General features: G+C 37.1%; 2 protein-coding genes across 7 annotated transcripts in view; one reads left to right on the forward strand and one right to left on the reverse strand.

Moving 5' to 3' along the window:
• The window catches only part of LOC136841025 (uncharacterized), a 317,702-nt gene that overhangs the window by 236,855 nt on the left and 58,189 nt on the right, over positions 1 to 22,658 (forward strand). The window lies entirely within an intron of this gene.
• Positions 5,926 to 14,755, reverse strand: LOC136841024 (transient receptor potential channel pyrexia-like). Of its 5 annotated transcripts, none has more exons than XM_067108069.1 (4): positions 14,480 to 14,755; positions 9,560 to 9,762; positions 9,085 to 9,243; positions 5,926 to 8,673 (listed from the first exon to the last, which is right to left on the reverse strand). In XM_067108069.1, exons 2-4 carry the CDS (start codon positions 9,683 to 9,685, stop codon positions 6,418 to 6,420), a joined length of 2,541 nt encoding a protein of 846 aa, XP_066964170.1. In that variant the 5' UTR covers positions 9,686 to 9,762; positions 14,480 to 14,755; the 3' UTR covers positions 5,926 to 6,417. The 5 variants fall into 5 exon arrangements, with proteins under 5 accessions (XP_066964170.1, XP_066964173.1, XP_066964171.1 ...); XM_067108072.1 differs by having other exon boundaries at positions 9,560 to 9,815; XM_067108070.1 differs by having other exon boundaries at positions 14,465 to 14,755.

Raw genomic sequence — 22,658 nt, forward strand, 5'->3', positions numbered from 1 at the left:
GAGGGAAATGGAGCCCAGTATTGGTTTATTTCCAAGAACCAGTGCCGACTCGTAACCAACAAACCTGGTAACCTGAGTCAAGATAGTGTCTCTTCTCTTGGCACCAGATTCACACACAGGTTAGCTGTCTGGTGAGCTAAGTAAAAGAAGGTTCTACACCCAGACAACATCAGTCTCCTGAATGTGACTTCCTTTCCTGATCTGTGAGAACCTGATAGGGAAGAAGTGATCTTGGCCACGAAATACTGTAGAACCAAGATCCATCCAGGGGACTGTATGGAAAGCTTCCATGACAGTCAATTCCATTGTCACTGCTCTGCAAAAGGGAAGTTCCCTCCACAGGGAGGCAGTCAGCGACAGACTCAAACATTGGGTCAATCTGTTTGGTCAGCAAAGGACTCTCCAAGGTATTGAGGAATTCTTCTGGTGAATTAAAGGCTGAGGAAGTGTCTTGCACAACAGGAGAAACCTGGGTGAATTGTCTTGGTCATACAGGAGAAAATTCAACTGGCTAGAAACCTATTCGGCAAATTGTGACCATGACTAGTCCGTTGACTTTGGTTTCCTGAAGGAGATCCCAAAAAGCTTCGATGGCTGACGAACCGTCCATAAGGAAGCCAAGTGTCTTCCCTGAGATTGTAAACTACCAAATTCATGGGTGATCCTTGGGAAAAACCTCCAGAGGTGCCCTGTGATCTCTCTACTATTCGAGTATACAACTGGTTCAGTCCGCAGTATATGTTACTGTGATTGGGAAAGGATAGAAGCACGAATGTTTCCAGTCTCGAACCCAAAAACTGCTTGATACCCGTTCCTCGGAAGACTCCAAGGAGGTAAGAGAGCAGGTGAGAGAGTCTAGCACCCTTATGATACCTGCTGGAAGCCAAGGACCCTGCAGACGTGTAAGGCCGTGGGCAGTTGGCAATGGCCATACAGGTCTGGGAGAGTGAACGTAATCAAGCAAACATGCACAGAGCTATCTCCGGGCAAGCAGGCCTGTTCTTGCAAACATGAACGAGGGCTATCCTGGGGAGAATGATCGTACACACACAGGCGCGAACGTGGGCTATCCTGAAGACGTACTAAGTCTTCTTCGAGGCTGTGGCTTCTGCAAATGAAGAAGATTGAACCAACGAAGCTTTGGTTCCTCCTTGGTCCCCAAAAACAAGGGCAGACTTACGATTCAAAGAAGCAACCATGGTTTCTTCCCAAGATCATTGTGCCAACACATCAGCAACACAATCTCTGAATAAGTTCTCTGAACATTGGGGATGTCCATGTCCTGAGGAAAAACCCTAGAGCCTTTCCAGGTCACGGAACCCCTAGACTACTCCCGGCAAGAGAGAAGCCTTGACAGAACCCCCTGACCTTCTCCTGAACACTTGAGCATACAACAGGCCCGATCCTAGAACCAAGCCTGGAGTGTAAGCTTCACGGGAGGGCTGCATTGGGACATAGCATCCCAATCGTGAACCCTTCTGCCCAACTCGCAGCTCCTGTTGTAACCCCCAGGATGTTGAAGGGACAGGTGAGAGGAGCTGAGAGCCTTTCTCTGACCTTCCAGAGCCAAAGCCCCAACAGGAGAGGAAAGCTGTAAAAGATCATCAACCTGTGGTGGCAGTGACTGCACGGATCTAAGAACTTGGGCAGGAGCTGTCCTAAGGAGAGAGAACAGGTTCATGCAGACATGCACGGAAGCTATCCCCAGGTAAGTGGGCTCGTTCGCAAGAACACGGGTGACGGCTGATCCAGGGAGAGCGATCATGCACTCTCAGGCTTGGACTTGGGCTGTCTTCTCAAAGTGCCCCAGACTTCTTCGAGGCCGTGGCCTCCTCATACGAAGAGGACTGTATGGGGAACTTCTCCAAGTAAGCGGACTGCATTGCTCTTGAGTCACGAAAGTATCATGCATCAGTTGCTCCCACTACTTGAGAAATCAAGGAATCTCTAGCCAAGGTAGGCGCTATACTAGCCCATGGAGTGATTCCATGGTACTGGTAAGAGGCAACTCAGGGTTTCAAAGAAACCCGAGTACCAGTGGTGATCCGGGTCTCTGACAAGACCCGCACAACTGAAGCTTCTGGGTAACAAGTGGACCAATAATCAGTTGCTTTCTTTGCCCAAGTGTCAGGGGGGAAACTTGAGCAGAGGTATTCTTATACCAATTTGTGGAGGTGACTACATGATACTGCTAAAGGTAACTCAGGGTCTACCTAGGGTGACATGGTTTTCCTTGGAGGTTTGTGCACTCTGAGCTTCCGAGTCACATACAAGAATCTTTGGTTCCCCCCCCCCTCCTCTGCCTAGTATTGAAGAAACATGGGCGGCAGTATGCACCAGTCCAGGAAGGTGACATCTTCGAAGCAGTATCGGTGACATGAGCTACCTCTTCAACATGTCGTATCTGAGGAGACCCATGCACCTGCTGCTCTTGTGTTGCAGGGTCTCAGCAAGACCTGGAGCAGGGACCCCGAGTCCAAAGATGTGGGAGAGTGCTAAGAAGAGACAGCACACAACTAAGATGAAGGCAAAGACACAAGTCTATTGCCATCTCGGGACCCTTGCACCACTCCCTCTCTCTCTCTCTCCGAATCTCGTCATGGGTTCCATAGGAACCAGAGCAACAGGTGCTTGCATGCCCGTAGATGAATCAGACTGAGCAATCAGCAACATACCTGCTAGCGAGAGAACCTGTACTTCCCAAGTCCTTCAAGCTCTACAACATCTGAAAAACCTAAAACATTACAAAAGTTCGAGTAATCATTTCTGAATAAGAACCTTCCTCCGCACTGTGAAGGAATAAAACTCTCCAAGAAAGACGAAGAGTGTCGCAGAGTCGTAAGCAAGGTGAGAAACCGGTAAAATTATAGTTTACACCCAGACTGCCTCTCAGGCTACACATGATATTTTTCTTGCTTGTTTTGATGGTTTTTGCATGTTTCATACCATTATTCTTTTTGGAAATGCTTAATTTTCAACTTTTTTTAAAGTCGAAGGTCATTGTTCAGATGACTCCAGCCAGCATAAAAAAACATTTTTCATGTTAGTTTTCTTGTTTTATTGATTTCTGATATTATCTTTGGCAAAACTATCGTTTTCCGATTGTCACTACCTCAACATACCCAACAATGTGGGTCAATTTTTTTAACATTTCTGTTTTCAGTTTGGGGGTGGCGGAACGGAGCTTCATGCCTTATCTGCATTTTGAGAGATTCTTGGCAAGCCCATATGATCTGGCAGGCAGTAATGTTGTGCTGTGTGAGCGAGCCACAGGGGTTACAGAAAATGAGCGATGTGAGGAAGATAGGAACAGCAAAACAGCAAAACAAAACAAGAAAACTAACAGAAAAAATGTTTTTTTTTATACTGGCTGGAGGCTTCTCAAAATGGCAGACTTTAATCAAAGTTGGAAATTAAGCATTTCCAAAAACAATAATGTATGAAACATGCAAAAACCATCAAAACAAGCAAGAAAAACATCATGTGTAGCCTGAGGCAGTCCGGGTGTAAAGTATAAGTTGCAATATGAAGAAGAGTTCTTTTAAAATACCTTAACAGTGTGAAGGGCCAGGTGTAGGTTCATCAAGGGTGTGAGGTTCATCAGTGTCAATGTCTTCACTATCAATGACGACAGGAGAACATGTGTGGCCTTCAGACTGTGGCGGATACAAGATAGCAGCAGCTTTGAACAGTTCATGAAACCTCTCGTGCCACTTTTAATTTCCATAGGAACAGGTACTGGGAGAAATACTGTACAAGGTATTCTGTTCTGAGCCCCGGCCTCTTCGTCCACTATTTAATGTCTCTCCAAAGCCTTTCGATGTTCTGCGTGTAAATTATGCTCTCTGTCAGGCCCACAAATGCTTCAGAGTGGTTAACTTCTTTATGTGTGTAGCCTTCATTGCCTCAACTCCTGTAGGCCACCCAACCATCATTTTTTTATGATGGGTATAAGGGTCTTTGCGCTCCTGTCAAGAATTTCCTTACCTCCAATTAACGATATTACTATAAAATTGTCTCTGTTGTCACGCTCCACCCCACCAAACAGCCACACTTGCCCCAAGTCTCTTCAACTGCCTTACTTAGCCATAGAGGAGTGTTCCCAAAACTTTTGGCACCAATGGTTGGCAAAGCACAATATTCGCCAAGCAGGAAGGTGTGTACCTTCTTAAAAGGTACCCTTGTAATCATTCACTACGAAATTGCAATATTTTCTCTTGCTGTTACTGTAGCACATGCAATGGTCACACACCCACTGCTTCCTGTCTTCTCTGTACCTACAAGGTTTTTCACACTTTTTACACGAAACCTGTATGAGCAGCACCCTGTGTCTTCTTAAAAAGTCCACTGCCTTCTCCTCCTCTTCAAAAAACTCTTTTAAAACACGAAAGTAAGATATATTGCACGAAACACACAACTGGAGTCTTTCCATTCTTGAGGTGAACAACTAAGTGATTTGAAATTTTGAAATATATCCGGAGTCTACCTAAAGACATTTGAATAGTGAACTCCCATTGGCTAGAAAAAGACAGAGAGAGGCTTCAAAACACGCGCCAACTGGAAAATATCGAATTTATTGGATGATTCAAATGTGTGGGCGGAACTTCACCCAAATAGTCTTCAACGAACATGCACAAACGAATGAACAGGAGCAGTTTCGGGCGGAGGTGAGATGAACTTGAGATTTAGAAAATTTTCACTTTACCGAAGAGGGGAAAAATCGGGTTTTTAAATAAATTTATTATATAAGTAAATCTTGGTTTGCGGCTTGTGGTATATGGGTTTAAAATGTTAGTTTTGAGGAGCTCTACACAGCTGTGTAGGTTATTATAGCTCTGTTGTATATTGGTATCTTTTCAACATTCATCAATCATATCTCTGAAACTATAATTAGCGATTGGAAAGATGGGGGTGTTTTGAACTCCTCTCATTGCGTACTAGCTATCTATGTGGGTTTCATAGTTGGGCTGCAGACCGGGTGTAAAGTATAACAATACCGAGAAAGCAGTTTAAGCTCGTTGCCTTGGCAACGTAAAAACCAGTTTGACCACTCTCAAGGCTAATAAAGGTGTAGTGCTGCATTATGTCAGAACACTGAATACACAACGCATAAGGGTAAAATAAGGGGCTGGATTTGCATTATATCATATAAGCACGTTATGTCCAGATATAAGCAAAAGAGCAACACACTAATATATATCATGAAAACATCACATAAACAAGCGATTCAGTATATATCTCGCGGCAGCCAAAAGCAAAGTACATGTGTACCGACTGGGTGGGCGGGACCCCCACCAGTTGTTGGTAGCTAACTACAAACTTAACCACCTTGTTTAAAGTTAAACGGCCGGTCTCCAGCTGCGCTGAAGTATATCCATATTGTAAAGACCGATTGTTTTTATATTGTGTAGGAACAATGTAATATATAAGCTACATCTCATTATGACTCGTGATTACCAAAATTAACATCCAGAATGTCTAACATTAACCAAGCTGCAATTCAGTCTTTTCTAGCTGGACCCTCTTCTCACTTTCTGGCCAAAGGATTATAAACCTCCGCAGGAAGTTGACACTCCTAAATGACTGCACACAGCAGAAGTTTCAACATAAGGAGGATATGTTATCTCACTCTGTATACGAGAAGCTTACTTTGCACGGAGTATCTTCAAATGTCTAAACATTTATCAAAAGCTGGGTGTTACCCAATTGTTTAGATCTGAAAGAAAGTGTTCATTATAATTTTTGTTTTTCATCGATTTGATGCTTTATCTTGCATTACATTCCAGGGCTCCTTTTAGTGGATAATGTTGGTGGAATCTAAAGACCCGTAAATTCATTGTCTTGCACTGAAGATGAAGTGGACTGGACCGATTGTGAAGAAGTCATGAATGTGATGTGGTTGGATGTTACAAGAAAACAATCTTATAAGAGAGATATGTATTTCAAGAAAGAAAATCCATAAGTCATATCTTACATAATTTTCTTTTCAGTTGTGAAAGTAAAGAATTGTGTGTGTGTGTGTGTGTGTGTGTGTGTGTGTGTGTGTGTGTGTGTATGTCAACTGTGAATTTAAAGAATTACTTAGGTATTCCGTATAAGCGAAGTCCAAAAGAGGCACTGTTGGACTATTAAACTAATCAGGAAATAATTTTCAAGTTTATTCTCACATTTGAATTTTGCAGGTCGTATGAAAATAGCCTAAAGTATGTTATTTTGGTACACAGCAAAATGTAGTACAAATGGTTTATAAAGCCTTTCCTTTCAATGCGTTGTCACAATGGTCAGATTCGAATTTCACCCCCTGTAACAGCTGTATTCGAAAGTGATTAGTCAACATTCCTGGCAAATTTTGTTCCATCATGAGAGTTGTAAATCAAAGTTTGTGTATTCCCAGTTCTTGTTTATTGCTCTGGCTGTTTATTTCTCGTCAGGTTTGCTTTTTTGTTCCATTATGTGTTGTTGTAAATGATCTAACTGTGCTTTCATTACTATACAAATATCGATAATTTTTCGAATTTTCTTCTTTTCATGTATGAGATCTGCACTGTATCTGGCCTGGAATGTTTTAAAGAGCGTTTCTATATCATCGAAATGGTGTGAAAAGTCTTCTAGAGAACTTTCGGATTTTGCAAGGGTGATTGCTTCGTAAAGAGTTTCCCTCGGCACATTGTATTTATCCAGTGGATCTTGACTGACTTGGTTTGGCTTTACTGTAACTTTGCTTTTGATTCGGCTTTTGGAAGTTAAAAAATTATGAAGGTGTCTAGGGAAAAATCTTTTATCGAGAGTGTATGCTAAAAATGTTTCATAACCTACAAGGTATGTAGCTTCTTTTACTAGTCTCTTAATTTTCCCCTGCCTTTTCAGACTTGGCAAGTCATTGACAGCAAGTCCGATAAGAAGATTTGCAAGCAAAACGGGTATCATAAACATGAGCAAGATCAAGAATAAAAGATGGATAAGAGACAGCTTCTGTCCCAGGACAAACTCGCTGTAAGCTATTTCACCTGTCATCATCATAAGGATTTTAACAAAACTTATTTGATAATTGGCAAAAACTGGAACTTTGTGAAACAGAATATAAAAACTAATGGAGAATCCAATAATAAGGCTTAAGAACGCCATTAGGAAACGAATGATTGATTTTGCCACGCGTGTGAACATAAGAATGAAGGAACCCAGTTCGGGAAATCTACCTAAAAGCAACATGAATTCGACCCAGATGAAGAAAGAAGATATAGATGCAACTTGTCTCTCTACAGACAGCTCTTCTGTATCTACTATGGTTTTATTTGCTATGCTATTAATAAGCGTATCATTTACGGATAGAACTGTTATGTTGACAGGCTTGATTCCTGGCAGAAATACAAGAATTACAGAGCTTGTATGAGCAATTAACTTGGAATAAGTTTCCCATTGTAAAAGATATTTTTGGTAGTTAGAAAACATAATGATGGTATCTGGAATAAGGGTAAGTAGGAGAAGATGTATATGTGATATTTGATATGCCAGCAAAAGACCCGTATTTTCTGACCAATTGACTGGATTTTCCCCAAATGTCATAAATATAAAGCTGGTATGCATTAGGACGTAAATAAGGAACAATGTTACATAAAAGTAGAAAAAACTACTGATATGACGCCATTTAATAAACAGAAAACCTTCAAGTAATGGGTGTTTTATGAGAGGCTCTGCTGAAGAGCCAATTAGTTCAGATATTATGGAACTCTGGATATTTTCATTCTTAGAAGACAGAAGTACTGAATAGTCAAAACTTACGCTAAAGCCTGGGTCTGTTTCACTTTTCTCACAAAGCGATATGTGAGCATCAAATGTCTTTCTAAGTAACTGTAGAGCAGATGGAAGTCTCTCCAGAACAAGAGAGCAATTGGTCTGATTTCCCCCATTCTTATCTGTCAAATGTGCACCGTTTTTAAGGAGAATTTCGCAACATTCGTTTGATGAACTTTGGGCAGCAAAATAAAAGGGTGAGTTGTTATCATTATCTGTTTTAGTAACCAGATTATTAACAAGACCAGTGGAAAGCAGGTGCTTCAAAGTAATGCTGCAGCCTGCCTGACATGCACTGTGTAATGATGATTGTCCTGCATTAGTGATGACCATGGGATCACAGCCTTTGGAAAGAAGAAAACTAACCACGTTGGGTAATCCAGACCGACAAGCAAGAAACAGTGGACTTTCTCCTAGTAAATTGACCTTGTTGATATCGTGACTTACACTCCATAACAGTTCCAATACTTTTACCACTTTGCTATCAGCAACATCTTTGCAGTCACTTAGGGCCGCATGGAATACTGTATAGTCAACTGAGTTTTTATTGTCACTTTCAAACGCACACTTTGGTTCCCTGACCAGTAATTCGAGCAATTCTGGCCTATGCAGGCTTGCTGCCAAATGTACCACTGAATTGTTGTTGCTGTCTTTGACACTCAAGTCAAGGCTGTATTGCAGAAGCATTGAAACTGATTTCAGATCCCCAAGTCGCACCGCTGTGTGAAGTGGAGTTTCCCTGTAACTCTCTGTTATTCCTGTAGGGCTGCTTATTTCATTTGGAGAGGATCCATGATCTAACAGCTCCTTGATACCATCATGCCAGCATTCTTTCACAGCCACGTGTAATGCAGTATTTCCAAAGTTGTCAAATAATTCAACCTAAAAAAGAGAATACTTCCTGTTGAATTTTATAATCATTATGCCTATATCTCTTGTAGCAAATCCAGCAAACAATAATACTGTTTAACCATAGTTTTTTTTTTATTTATTTACTTTCGAAATTCATCTGTTAAAATCTGTACCGTTTTGTGTCTGCCATTTTGATTTTAAATTAAAACTAAATATGCTTTAACATACCCAACTTTCAGAATAAGTTAATTCTATGCAAAGAGTTTTTCTTTCAATCTTCAGAGTTAGTTATTTTATTGTTACAATTGTGATCAAACACTGGCACTCACTTTTATTAGAAATTTTCAACTACTTTATTCTAGCTTACTGGCTTTAGTACAATGTTTACAGTGTAGCCATAGTCTAAAAGCATAATATAAAGTGTCAGAGGAAGGAGCTTACCTCAGCACCATGTTTAAGGAGCAAATTCATGATTTCGAGATGATGGACTTGGCAGGATACGTGTAGTGGAGACGAACCAGCCTGACCTATGTAGTTTACCAGCTCCGGATTTTGAGTTAACAAACTTGTTATATGATCGAGATCTCCATTATGAATCGCCTGGCATGTGTGAACATATGACTCAATTTAGTTATCATTGGAGTAAGCTGTTTTAACATTATGAACACCTTTGAGCAATCCATTGGAGACAAATGTATTATGTCTAGTACTCAAGAATACAAAGGTGGGAAATTGTGCCATTTGTCAAAAGAACTAAGTCAGTTTACTCAACGTCAGAAGATTAATTACTTAAAGTATGTCTTTAGTCTCATAACAACTTTAGTATGAATTATTACATAACAGAGAATTGAAGACTGCTTACAGGTACTTTGAAATTCTGTGGACTCAAAGAAAAAATCGTGGGAATATTACTTACCATAAATAGTGCATGAGTATCCACTTCATGTTGGTTACACCAGCCCTCCTCTTCCATATCAGGCCTTGCTGCAACTCTGTCAGTCTCATCATAGTTGCTCGCCTCACACAGAGGTGTCAGATCCATTTCTAAAAGAACTTAAACAGACTTTCAGATGGTCATCTAAGAGAACCATTGTTGACTAGTTTTCCTTGCTAGCTTGCCTTCTCAACACAAGATCGTCCAGATTTTGAAATAGAAAATATAAAATAGACAACTGGAAAAGTATATTAAGTTTTGTTTGCTAAAGTTTGAAATGGCCTCTGTGAAAATTTGTTACAAAACAGTATTGTAAAATATTCAAATTACATAAGTATTAGAATGCACTCCCAGATTATCCCAAAAAGTCAGCATTTAACCTCAGCAATTCACCCATCCCCTAAAATCCTTTTCCTCTTGACTTGCATGACATTCCAAAGTCTGTGTTAAGGGCTGCTAGGTTAATCTCACAAGCACAACAGTTACAGCCTGCCTTGATTTATAGGAGATGCAGATGAGGCCACCGAGATTAAGAAGGCCTGCTCACCCATACCTTTAGACTTTAATAGCAGACTACCGAGCGTGGGTAGGATGGAATGCTTTGGTAGACCCAAGTCCCCTCAGTTCCCATAAAGGTTTTGATTAGTGAGGTAATGTGCGTGGAACCTAAAATTTTGTTCTTTAGAAAAAAAAAAATACAACTTTTTTCTTTGCAAATGCACAACTTCAGCAAGGGTAAAGAACGATAAAATAGTGTCTCATTGCTAACACAATGAAAGATTTAACCACAACGAAAGATAGGCAGGTGTGTCTGTGTATATATGTATATATATATATATATATATATATATATATATATATATATATATATATATATATATATATATATATATATATCAATATATACACACACACACATGTATATATATATATATATATATATATATATATATATATATATATATATATATATATATATATATATATATATATATATATATGTGTGTAGAATCTACTGGTCACTTTTTACCGGATACATATGTAATTGTAATAACCACAATGCCCTCTTAAATTTGCCGAATTCTTCGCTCTTCTTTTGGACGCACTTGTCAATACAAAGCCTTAAGATCGAAGTGCAAGAAATATGAAGAAATTCTGATGTCCGGTAGTGGGAAACGAACCCGGGTCCCCTAATCAGAATGAGGTACCATTGTCGACCTGACCACGAGAAGGATAAAAGTCTACTGCCTCTCATACATACATATACCTGTCGTTTTCAGATATATTAGAGCTGGAATAGACCCATCCTCACCATCGTAGCCAGGTGGACAATCGATTTTTTTATTGCTTTTTAGGCTGAAATATATATGTAATTGTAATAGCCACAATGACATCTTAGCTTTCTCGAATTCTTCGTGGTCAGGTCGACAATAGTACCTCGTTCTGATTAGGGGACCCGGGTTTGTTTCCCACTACCGGACATCAGAATGTCTTCATATTTCTTGCACTTGGATCTTAAGGCTTCTTAGTGACAAGCGTATCCAAAAAAGCGCGAAGAACTCGAGAAGGTTAAGAGGGCATTGTGGCTATTACAATTACATACACACACATAAATATATATATATATATAAATACGTATATCTGTAATTTGACGAATTCAATGGCAGATACATAATTTCATAGTGTTCATTTCTTAAATTTTAAATCGGAAGCATTTTGAGAACTTTCTTCTAAACAAGTGCGTGCACATAATTACAGGCTTGTGAACTGCATTTCCATCGTGATGCCTGATGACCTTACGTGGCGAGCAGTAAAGAAATATGGGTATTTTCCAATACTTATCAAGTTAGATTTGCTCAAAAAGTTCTTGCAATTAAAAATATCAGTCTTAACTGCGGCTTTGATCGGATTTTCTGTTATCTTTTGTCTTCAAGAGCCCGGAAACTCTTCAGTTAATAGTCCTATTTATGACAGGTAAGTAGCAAAGTAACTCATCAATTTCCCATAGATATGGACGTTAACTCTGCCTCAGTTTTCACTCTTTTTTAATTCGTTTAACAGCAACTGCTGTTTCCATCCTAAGGTCATCAGGAATCAAGCACGTAAGCACCAGGCGAAAGTATTCAAAAACGGTGTCGCAAGAAGTGGCATTTGCTTGAATGTTTTAGAATGATAAATTTTTCAATAGTTATCCAGTTAAATTTTGCTATTTAAATAGATTTTGAATGATAACAAAACTTGGTCCATATTACCACCCTTTCCCCTATTACATGGCAAAACATTTCTATCGCTCGGAACGACATTTACATGATTTGCAATATTTTCGCTTGCTTACAAGTGAAAAGGAAATTTCGCCTTAATGTGTCACAAAGTTTACCTTTATGAAGTTTTTCTTAGTCAATATCTAACAGGATACTCCATTTCAAAAGTTATAGCAGCTTTACGTTTGAAAACAACTGACTTCATACACACACACAAACACACACACACACACACACACACACATATATATATATATATATATATATATATATATATATATATATATATATATATATATATATATATATATATATATATATATGTGTGTGCGTGTATCATGTGCGTTTGAATGTATAAAGTCAGCTGTCTTCAGCTATAAAGCTGCTATAACTTTTGAAATGGAATATCCTTTGATACTGAATACGAAACCTCATAAAGGTAAGCTTTTTGATACATAACCAAGCGAAAATACTGCAAATCATCTAAATATCGTTCCGAGTAATGGAAATGTTTATTAGCGAATAAAGGCTATGCTTGAGTAGTCACAGGTGTGATCTGCAAATCATGACGTGTACAAAGGTGAACCGGCCCTGTAATCTTGGTGTCCTCGGTACAGCCTCTAACTGTGAACTGGTCTCCTCTGAGGGTAACTAATGGACTACAGTATATATAGCCTAAGGTAACAGAAAAAGGAAAGTATACTAATGTTTGGCTGTATTAAAGGTGAGTGTTGTGCCCAGATCATAATGTTAGTGATTTCAGCATTAAATCGACCTTTTCCTTCAACCGAATGCCTTTGAGGCTTCTGCCTTTTCTTGCAGATACATATATAGGTTTGTCAAAGTTTTTTTATGCTGTCTAATTCATTCTATATTCTTGTCCGCTTTCTGATACATTGTTCTCTCTGTATTCCACATCCCCTCATTTAAATCTCTTCTTTTATGTGATCCATTTCATCATTTTCAAGCGTTAATTACTCTTAGTGAAAGTACACATGAGTCACCTTTAGACTGGGACAATGAGAGCTGATTAGTAACTTCTGTGGCTAGAAGGACTGACCATAACAATAACAATAAATTTCGAATCGCGGAAGTAACTGAGGCAGGCAATATTTGTAACAGGTGAAACAGCCTCGAATTTCTCATGTAAATAGGAATGTAGTTTTCTCACACCTTAATTAAGGGAGATCCTTTGGAAGCTGTACAGTGCCCATGTTTGGAGGTTCTGGAAGCGTTAATTGAGACATTCTTCAAAAAGAGTTAGAAATCAATAATTATTTATCATGACGTCGAAGACGGGGCCCCGTAATTTCAAAGGTATAGCTAATTTTAAAATCTTTTTGCACCGTAAATCTGCAATAGCACCTCCGTTAAAATTACCGCGAAGTTGGGTTCAATATTAGATTAGTACTCCATGAAAAGAAGAGAGAGAAATGAGGTTTTCGAGTGCCTCACAGTCTAATAAAGGTGGTTGCGAGAACTTACGTGTGCCTGAATATTCCACAGCACCAGATGTGAATTAAAACGGCCAATGATGAAAGGGAGGGACGTTTATATATATATATATATATATATATATATATATATATATATATATATATATATATATATATATATATATATATATATATATATATATATATATATATATATATATATATATATATATATATATATATATACATATATATATATATATATATATATATATATATATATATATATATGTGTGTGTATATCTATATATATCTTTTCTTTATTTTTTTCATCTATAAAAGTATTTCCTCAAAAATGAAAAATAGGTCACATAAAAGCAGAGAGTTAAATATGAGGACGTGGAAAAAGGGAGCGAACAATGTATCAGGGGAAAAGTTCACTTGAATGTATGTACCGTAAATATAAACTTCATTTTAAATTCAGCTTCCTAGAGTGGGTCACAGCACGACCCGAGAAATAACGGTTTGCCCTGAAGAGCATTTATGATCCGTATTTCTTTTCAAGAAGTTTGAAGTATCATGTCATGACGTTTTTCGATTCTTGTCATATTATTTATAGATAGAAGGTCACTCGTCAAAAGTTTATAAAACTCCAGAGTAAACACATATGTGTGATGTGGCCATGAGACATTTTCTGGATTGGCTGATGTAGCGTCTGCTGAATGTGTTGTAAAGGAAAGAGGATTAAGTCTTGGAAACAGTGAAAGTGCAGCAGCCATCACGTGACCAATTAACCGAGCGCACGTGTTGATTTTGCATTTTTCATGATCTGCCCTTCACGTTGTTGCCACAAGAAAATAGAGAAAAAGGACGTTTCTATTAAAATGAAAGTTCCTCTTCTATATTTCCATCACAAACAAGAAATTTTCACTTCAACGAAACAAAAATTCCAATTGGATACCATTGTGCAACCATCACCGAACCAGCACAGCTGTTTTCGAGTAAACATATGAGGGAACATTATCATCGTGCTTCCCCGCCCCCGTCTCCCCCTTGCACATTAGAAAATTTTATTAGTTTTTGAGACAATATTTGCAATGAAGCAGCGTTGGGAGCCGGTTAACTAGACTATCATCAGTTACTTTTCAAAAAGAATGTATTTTCTGAAGAGTAATGTTTCACAGATATACCAGATTCTTGTTTACTTGGAAGGTCCGAAATTTCCTAATCACAAATTCACGAGCCAGTGCTTCCTATGCCGAGTCTTGCCGGCAACTGCGTCTGCGTGCCACTGACACTCAAAGGCGTTCGTTGCCAACCTCTGCACATCATCTCCCCTGCCACCACATCTATAAATAAAGCAGTTTGGGACTACCTTTCGCTATAGCGGCCCCTAACTTCTTTGCTACGCTCTGTGATAATCATCCACTGTATTATTACTATGGCTCCCCTTGTCTGTCTCTCTGGCTCAAGGTAACTTGCCAAATAATGACATTTTGATTGAACGATAAACTGGAACAATCATTGAGGATCCAGAAAAATTTCATGGGGGCCACCAATTTTCATGTAGTCCACATACATACTGTATATGTATATATATATATATATATATATATATATATATATATATATATATATATATATATATATATATATATATATATATATATATATATATATATATATATATATATATATATATATATATATATATATATATATATAAATGTATATATGTAATATATATATATATGTATATATGTGTATATAATTATATATATATGCAAATATATAAAGAGAGAGAAAGAGAGAAATAATGCATGCATTTTATTTAGAATTCAGTAGTTGATATGTGAAGTACTGACTCACCTTTAGAATATTAGACGAGATTATTGATAACCTATAAACATTAAAATTTTTTGGATGTAGATTACCATAATGTTAAGTGCTTGATAATGACAACATTATCACTGGGACAAATATAATAGTTGTGCGTTACCTTAAAATTTTTTGTACAAAGAAAAACTAAATATTTGCTAGTTTCTGTCTCACTGACATGTACAATAGTGTACATGATCTGTACTGTACGTCAACTGGACTAGGAAACCGTTTCCCTTGGGCGTGTTAAAAGTTTCAAAGTGAAACTGATGATGTTATGTTCTGCATAATATTAATACGGCATCTTGCTGCAACAACAACAACAAACAAAAATCTTAAACTGTTACGTAGTTTATTTGCAAGGAATTCAAGAGTATCCTACTGGTTTGGCAATAAAAGAGAGAGAGGATAGATAGGTGACTTTTGTAAAAGCTCCTGTTAAATACTGGCTTTACATGAAGTATTTCTGTCGTATCATAGTGTAATTTAATATTATCTTCAGCATTTCATTCAATATTTAAGTAGAAATTATGAAATGGACAGCAATCGCCTGTTCTATCAGGAAATACCGAATCCATTGTTGTTATCATTAAGATTATTTTTATTATTATTATTGTTATTATTAATATTTTTTATCAAAATTTTATTATTTCTATAATAGCTTTTATATTGGTTTTATATTTCTCATTTATGTTATTATGATCTAATCTTCAATATTATTATTTTGCCATTATTTTTCGTGGGGGCCACGTGCTCAGTGCCCTCCTCGATCAGCTAGTGTCTGGCTCACTAGTGGACATTATTAAAGGAACTACAGTACTGACCCAACCACCAAAGAAAATTGCAGATCGTTCAGAAATACAGAAACACTAGTTTTACAGTTCTGCTGCCCCTCTCTATTCATTTAGTATTTTAAAAATTACAAGATACTTTTTTATACAAAATAACATACTTTGCAACTGAGTTTCTGGACATCAAATTCAGCATTTGCCGTGGTGCTTATTTATCTGTATGCAAGACGTGACATGAGGCCCTGCTCTGAACACAGTTTTGGCGCTTTGTTTACTGTTTTAGAGGATTCATTCAAGTAGGACACCAGCAGTTTCATGGAATGTGACTTATAACAATTCTTGATCTCTCTCTCTCTCTCTCTCTCTCTCTCTATATATATATATATATATATATATATATATATATATATATATATATATATATATATATTATATATATATATATATATATATTATATATATATATATATATATATATATATATATATATATTATATATATATATATATAAAAGATAAAATCCACGAAGGAAACGGAAACACTGAGTGCTGCGAGGCCTTTCGACACTAGGTCCTTTACTTGGCAGACTGAAGAAATATAAAAGTATGTTTACAAAGAAAGCTCATATAAATGACAGATGGGGATTATAAAGGAAACATATGTACCTGGAATCCAACACAATTGAAGAATTAGTAGAACTGCCAAAACAGGATTAAATATTTAAGAGGTTTTTACAAAGGATTAGGATCAACCGTTCGGAAGCTGGGACAGGACAATTAAAAGATTATACAGGGTCGTGACTGACCACCTAAAAATTTTTAGTACAACAAAATAATTCTCTCTCTCTCTTTTTTTATGCGATAGTAACTTTTTGCAAGATGAACATTTTTACAAATAAAAAATTATATTAAACATACGGATAAATAGAAAATATATATCAAGTAACTAACTTGTAATTAAGTCAGTGATTTTATCTTTTAGGTCATTCTTGAACATTTTTCTAATACAGGGGTCCAAATAATACATGCCAGGGCTAAGATTAAAATTACAACTGGAAGTAAGCTGGATAATAGCGGACTCCAATAGATTTCTTGAAGAGAAATCTTTCGATATGGCGATCACTGAACTTTCAGTCCAATTTATCCAGTGAGAGTTTTCACTTAAATGAATGAATATAGTACTTATGTTGCTTAATACGTACATCTAAATCTTTGCTAGATTGGCCAATATAAAAAGAGGGGCAGTCCAAACATTTATATATTGTTGTTTTCTTTAGGGCTATTTTTTTTATTAACATTCTTTTGAGTGTGTTATTATAAGAAAAAACGAGGTTCACATTAAAAGGTTTCAACAATGATTTTATGTTTTCAAAACCACTAAAATAAGGCAAGCTAAGAATGTTCTTAGGTGTTTCTTTCTTCACGTTACTTTCACTATAAAACTTTTTGTGGGCTTTGTTATAACAAATATCTAGTATATGTGAAGGATAACAAATCTGTCCCTATTTTTCTTATGTATTCAATTTCTTTATCCAAATACTGGGGACTGACAATGCGCAAGGCTCGTAAAAACATAGAGGAAAAAATTGATATTTTGATGTTGAGGTGATGGCCTGAATAAAAATGGACATAAGTTAAGTTGTTGGTTGGTTTCCTATAAATACTGAATCTAAGAAAGGGAGGCAATTGTCTTTTTCTAATTCTAACGTAAACTTAATGGATGGTACCTGGTTATTCAAATTACAGAGCAAATCATTTACATCAATACCAGCAGGCAAAACAGCTAAAATATCGTCAACATACCTATACCATTTTAAAGGAGTATAAATGATATTAGGTATATATCGTTTTTCAAAGAATTCCATGTACAAGTTTGAGAGGGGTGGGGATAAAGGGTTGCCCATTGCCATACCAAATATTTGTTTGGTAAGATGCACCATTGAATATAAACTTACAATCACAAATGCACAACCTAGTGAGAGAAATGATATGACTTACAGGTAGAGGTATATCATGATGGATTAATTCATTACTAAGATACTCTAAAATAGAATCTATAGGGACTTTAGTAAAAAGAGAACAAACATCAAAACTAACGAGTCTATCAGTGGGGCAAAAAGTGATTTTTGTTTATCAACTAAATCTACACTATTATATACGTGAGAATCTGAGATAGTTCCAAGTAACGGAGACAAGAGTTTGGTAATATATTTCGAAAGTTTATATGATATAAAACAATAGTAACATATATACAGTAATGAAAAATCCCTAATCAGATTCAGCCAAAATTTGGTGAATTTTGGCAGCACCCTGTATAGCTGCTTTTCTTTTAGGACGTGATGATACAATATGAACATTCTTAGTGTCTGGTACACCTTGCTTCTCATCATCGCCTGGAATGATAGAACTAGAGTGCCGTTTTAATATTTCTCCAGTTTTCCCTTTAAAGACTTTCACAGCTGTAACTTCATTGTTTATATTTGTTACAATTTCCTTAATGCGTCCCATTGGATAATTACAGGGTTTAGTTAAGGGTTCCCTCAAAGTACTATATCTCCAACTTTAAGTTCTTTATGTTGAACGGGCTTGTATCGGTCTTTTTTATTCACGGCTTGATATATCAGATTCCCAACAAATTCTTCATTGTATATTTTAATGAGATTATGTCGTACATTTTGTAGTTTCAGTAATGATGAAGGAATCTGATCTGCATTGAATTCCGGATCGGGATCTGTTGGGCCTTGTAGTTGAGGAATTATATTGATGGAAACCAATTCTCTGCCATGAATCAACATCTCCGGGGTAATGATTTCTGAATGCTCTCTCCTGAAGAGTCCCTAAGAGACTCTTTAAATGAAATTGGCCTTCTGTTCACCAAATGTATAGTTTTGTGAACAATAAAATCAAAATCCCGAAGAGGAAGAACATTATTGCGCATTGCTCCAAATAATAAGCGCTTGGTTAGTTTCACACAACACTCTACTAACGAGCCGAGTTGATTACATCCCTTGTAATATTGCTCAAATTTACAGGATTTAATTCCATGTTCCTGTAAATATGCATTTGTCTCGTAATCGTTCAAGAAACTAGAGATCTGATTTGCACCAGCAACGAATTGCGATCCCAAATCAGACAGACATAAGGAGGGAATGCCAAATTCATATGTATGAAGTTGCAATGCTCTAATAAATTCCTCTTAAGTTGAATCCATGCAAATTTTCAAGTTAATAGCCCGAGACCACAGACACGTAATACATAACAACCACACCTTGACAGTATTTCCTTGATCATTCTTTATTTTAAATGGTCCCATATGATCAATGAAAATCTGCCTGTACGGTATGTTTTCAGGATTAATCCTGAACTCTGGGTAATGACTTTGATTTAGTTTAATTACCCTCTCATTTACTCTCTTACAAGTAATGCAGTTTGACAGAACTTTCTTCACAGCCGAGTAGGCTATATATGGGTAATCCAAAAGTTTCTTCTAAGTTCTGCCAACAAAGGATAACAACCAGCATGTGAGAGCTTCAAGTGCAATTCCCTTATAATCAGAGGAGCCAATATACTGTCCTTCGATATTAGGAAAGGATAGTTGAATTTGTTAAGATGTTGGACTTCCTTCAATCTTCGGCATTTAGGCTACTCTTTACCCTCACCATGCCATCTGAATCAAGTTCAACTGTTGTCACAAGTACTATTTCACTAATTAATATATTAAACACAAGCTATGCAATAGCACTTGAAGGTTCTTTTAGTCTTTTAAAAGATGTAGACGAAGTGGTGATAAACAAGTATATGGGTTTTTTAAGTTTTAATTATAACATTTAGCAAAAAGATATCTAACATATAATTGATAATAAAAGTGAATAATATGGAACAGTCACGTGAATATAATAAATGACAAACAAATATCAATAAGTAAAAATGGCCTTCATTTCATCAATAATGACTTTCACAACTTTCATAACACAAGTACCAATAAATTTACGTACGTAACAAAAATAGAAAAATGATTGCAATCTGATTTTACAATTAATATATATATATAAGCAATAGGTATCTTATTTAATAATATATATAATAGCAATAGGTATCTTATTTAATAATAACCAAAATACAAGAAAAGATACCGAGTACACTCGCGGATACTGCCGTGCGGACGGCCACTTATCCCTTTTGCATAAGGCCACAACCCTCAAACATGCTTTCATGCCTTCGACCGGCCAATAAACACTTCCTCTCGATCATAGCGATCAGTGCACATCATTTAACTCAAAACACCAAACACCAATACTTTGGTGCCGATAAACAACCAACACCGACGAAGAGCACTTTCAAGTAGGCCTGATGTATAAAATCCAAGGTGGCAGGGATCTCGAGCTCTTCCGCAAAACAGCACCATGAATGAACTGCCGAGTTATTTCTGCTGATCCCTATTTCACCTCGGAAGAGAGACAGACAGTACTTAAACAACTGTCTAAAACAAGTTAAAACAACCAATCTTCATTACTGTAACAAGAATTCGTTGGTAATTACAGTTGGGTCTTTAACTCGGAAATCGCTATATACATACAAACATTACTTATTATGATGTAAATTTAGTAACAACATAAATACTAAACAAATATATAAACACACTGTGACAATACCTCCCCCCTTAAAAAAGAAAATAACAATTTTCTGTACTTAACTTATATATCAGTTTCACATCTGCTCAAATAATCAGCTCCAACATTCTCTGAACCCTTTATAACTCTTATATTGAAGTGATATGGTTGTAAACTCAATGACCATCTCATTAATCTTGGATTTAATTCTCAAGCAGTCTGAAGATAAGCCAAGGGCTTGTGATCAGTCTCCAGAACGAAGGATCTTCCATACAAATAGATTGCGAACTTCTGAATCCCCCATACTATGGCAAGGCACTCCTTCTCCACGGCAGCATACTTAGTTTCCCCCAGTAGCAATTTTCTACTTGCATAAGCAATCGGACGCTTCACGCCATCCACTTCTTGCAGAAGTATGGCACCCAATCCAGAGTTCGAAGCATCTGTACGTAATACGAATTCAGCCTGCAAATCTGGAAGTAAAAGAATAGGTTCGGCAGCAATTTTGTTCTTAAGAGAAACAAAAAGCCCGGTCATGCATTTCCTTCCACAAAAGGTCATTAGGCTGATTTTTCTTGGTGAGATCTGTAAGACCGGACGCGATGGTAGAGTAATTTGGAATGAATTTGCGATAATAACTGCACAATCCCAAGAATGAACGTAATTCCTTCTTGGTCCTCGGATGTTTTGCACCAACTATTTTCTCCACTTTATCTTTAGTAGGCCACATTTTATTCTCGCCTACAACGTGTCCCAAATATTCAATTGAATACATGCCAAAGAAACATTTAGTAGGTTTAGCTGTTAGTCCAGATTTTTAGTCTACTCAAAACTTCTTCTACAAGATACAAATGCTCCTCCCAAGTTTTGGAATGAACTATCAGATCATCCAGAAAAAACTCACACCCTCTAAACCTACAAATAAACTTTTCATCATCTTATTGAAAGTGGCTGGGGCATTCACAAGTACAAATGGGAGCACTTTAAACTGGTACAGTCCTAAATCTGTTTGAAATGCAGTATACTGTTTACTATCCTCATCCAGAGGAATTTGCCAATATCCACGGGATAAATCCATCTTAGAGAAATATATACTTCCACTTAAGCTGGCAAATATCTGCTCTGGGTCACACATAGGTTCACTATCAAAAATAGTTAAGGCGTTCAGTCTTCTAAAGTCTAGACAAATTCGCTTTGAGTTATCAGGTTTCAAAACCACTACCATAGGGGCGGAATATGGAGAACTTGAAGGCTCAATAATATCCAAAGCTTTCATAGATTCTATTTCTGAATTCACATCTCTACGTAAAGCATAGGGAATTTTGTAGGGTTTTACTTTAACAATTTCTTCTCTTACCAACCTGATTTGGTGTTTGATCACGTGAGTACGCCCGGGAATGTCCGACATTACCTCTCTGTAGCAGCTAAGGAGAGCCTCCAGATTCTGCTTCTGATTTTCCTGTAATTCCTTATTCAGATTGGTTTGTTCCCAAGTAGGTGAAGGTCCAGCATCAGGCACTAGTAGGGGTGAGAAATCCTCATGTGGATCCTCCTCGACCACTGCAATTGTACCTCCACTTTCTAGAACTTCTACAGAACTTTTATTTCTAGGAATGTAAGCTTTAAGCATGTTAGCATGATAAAGTTTCCTTTTCCCATTTATTTGAATTTCATAATCCATCTTCCCCCTCACACCAAGAACAGAAAAAGGACCCTTCCACTGAAGTAACAATTTATTGTTAGCCTTTGGTAATAGTAATAGAACTTCACTGCCAATTTTAAATGTTCTATTTTTAGCCTTTTTATCATAAAAGAATTTATATTTACCTTGTGACTTCTTCAATTCTTCTTGGGCCAACTTACAAGTTTCTTCTAATCTTTCTCGGAGGTTGAATACATAATCGTAAGTAGTTCTTACCTCTTCCTCATTTCTCTCCTTGTCCCACAAATCTCTCAGAATAGCTAAAGGGCCACGCACCGTTCTCCCATATAATAATTCAAAAGGGGAAAACCCCATGCTTGCTTGTGGAGACTCTTGGTATGCAAAGAGAACTGCCGGCAGGTATCTATCCCAAGTAGTAGGTTGTTCAGCGCACATCTTTTTAA

Source organism: Macrobrachium rosenbergii, chromosome 8, assembly GCF_040412425.1.
Source record: "Macrobrachium rosenbergii isolate ZJJX-2024 chromosome 8, ASM4041242v1, whole genome shotgun sequence".
In the NCBI taxonomy this organism is placed as follows: Eukaryota; Metazoa; Arthropoda; class Malacostraca; order Decapoda; family Palaemonidae; genus Macrobrachium; species Macrobrachium rosenbergii.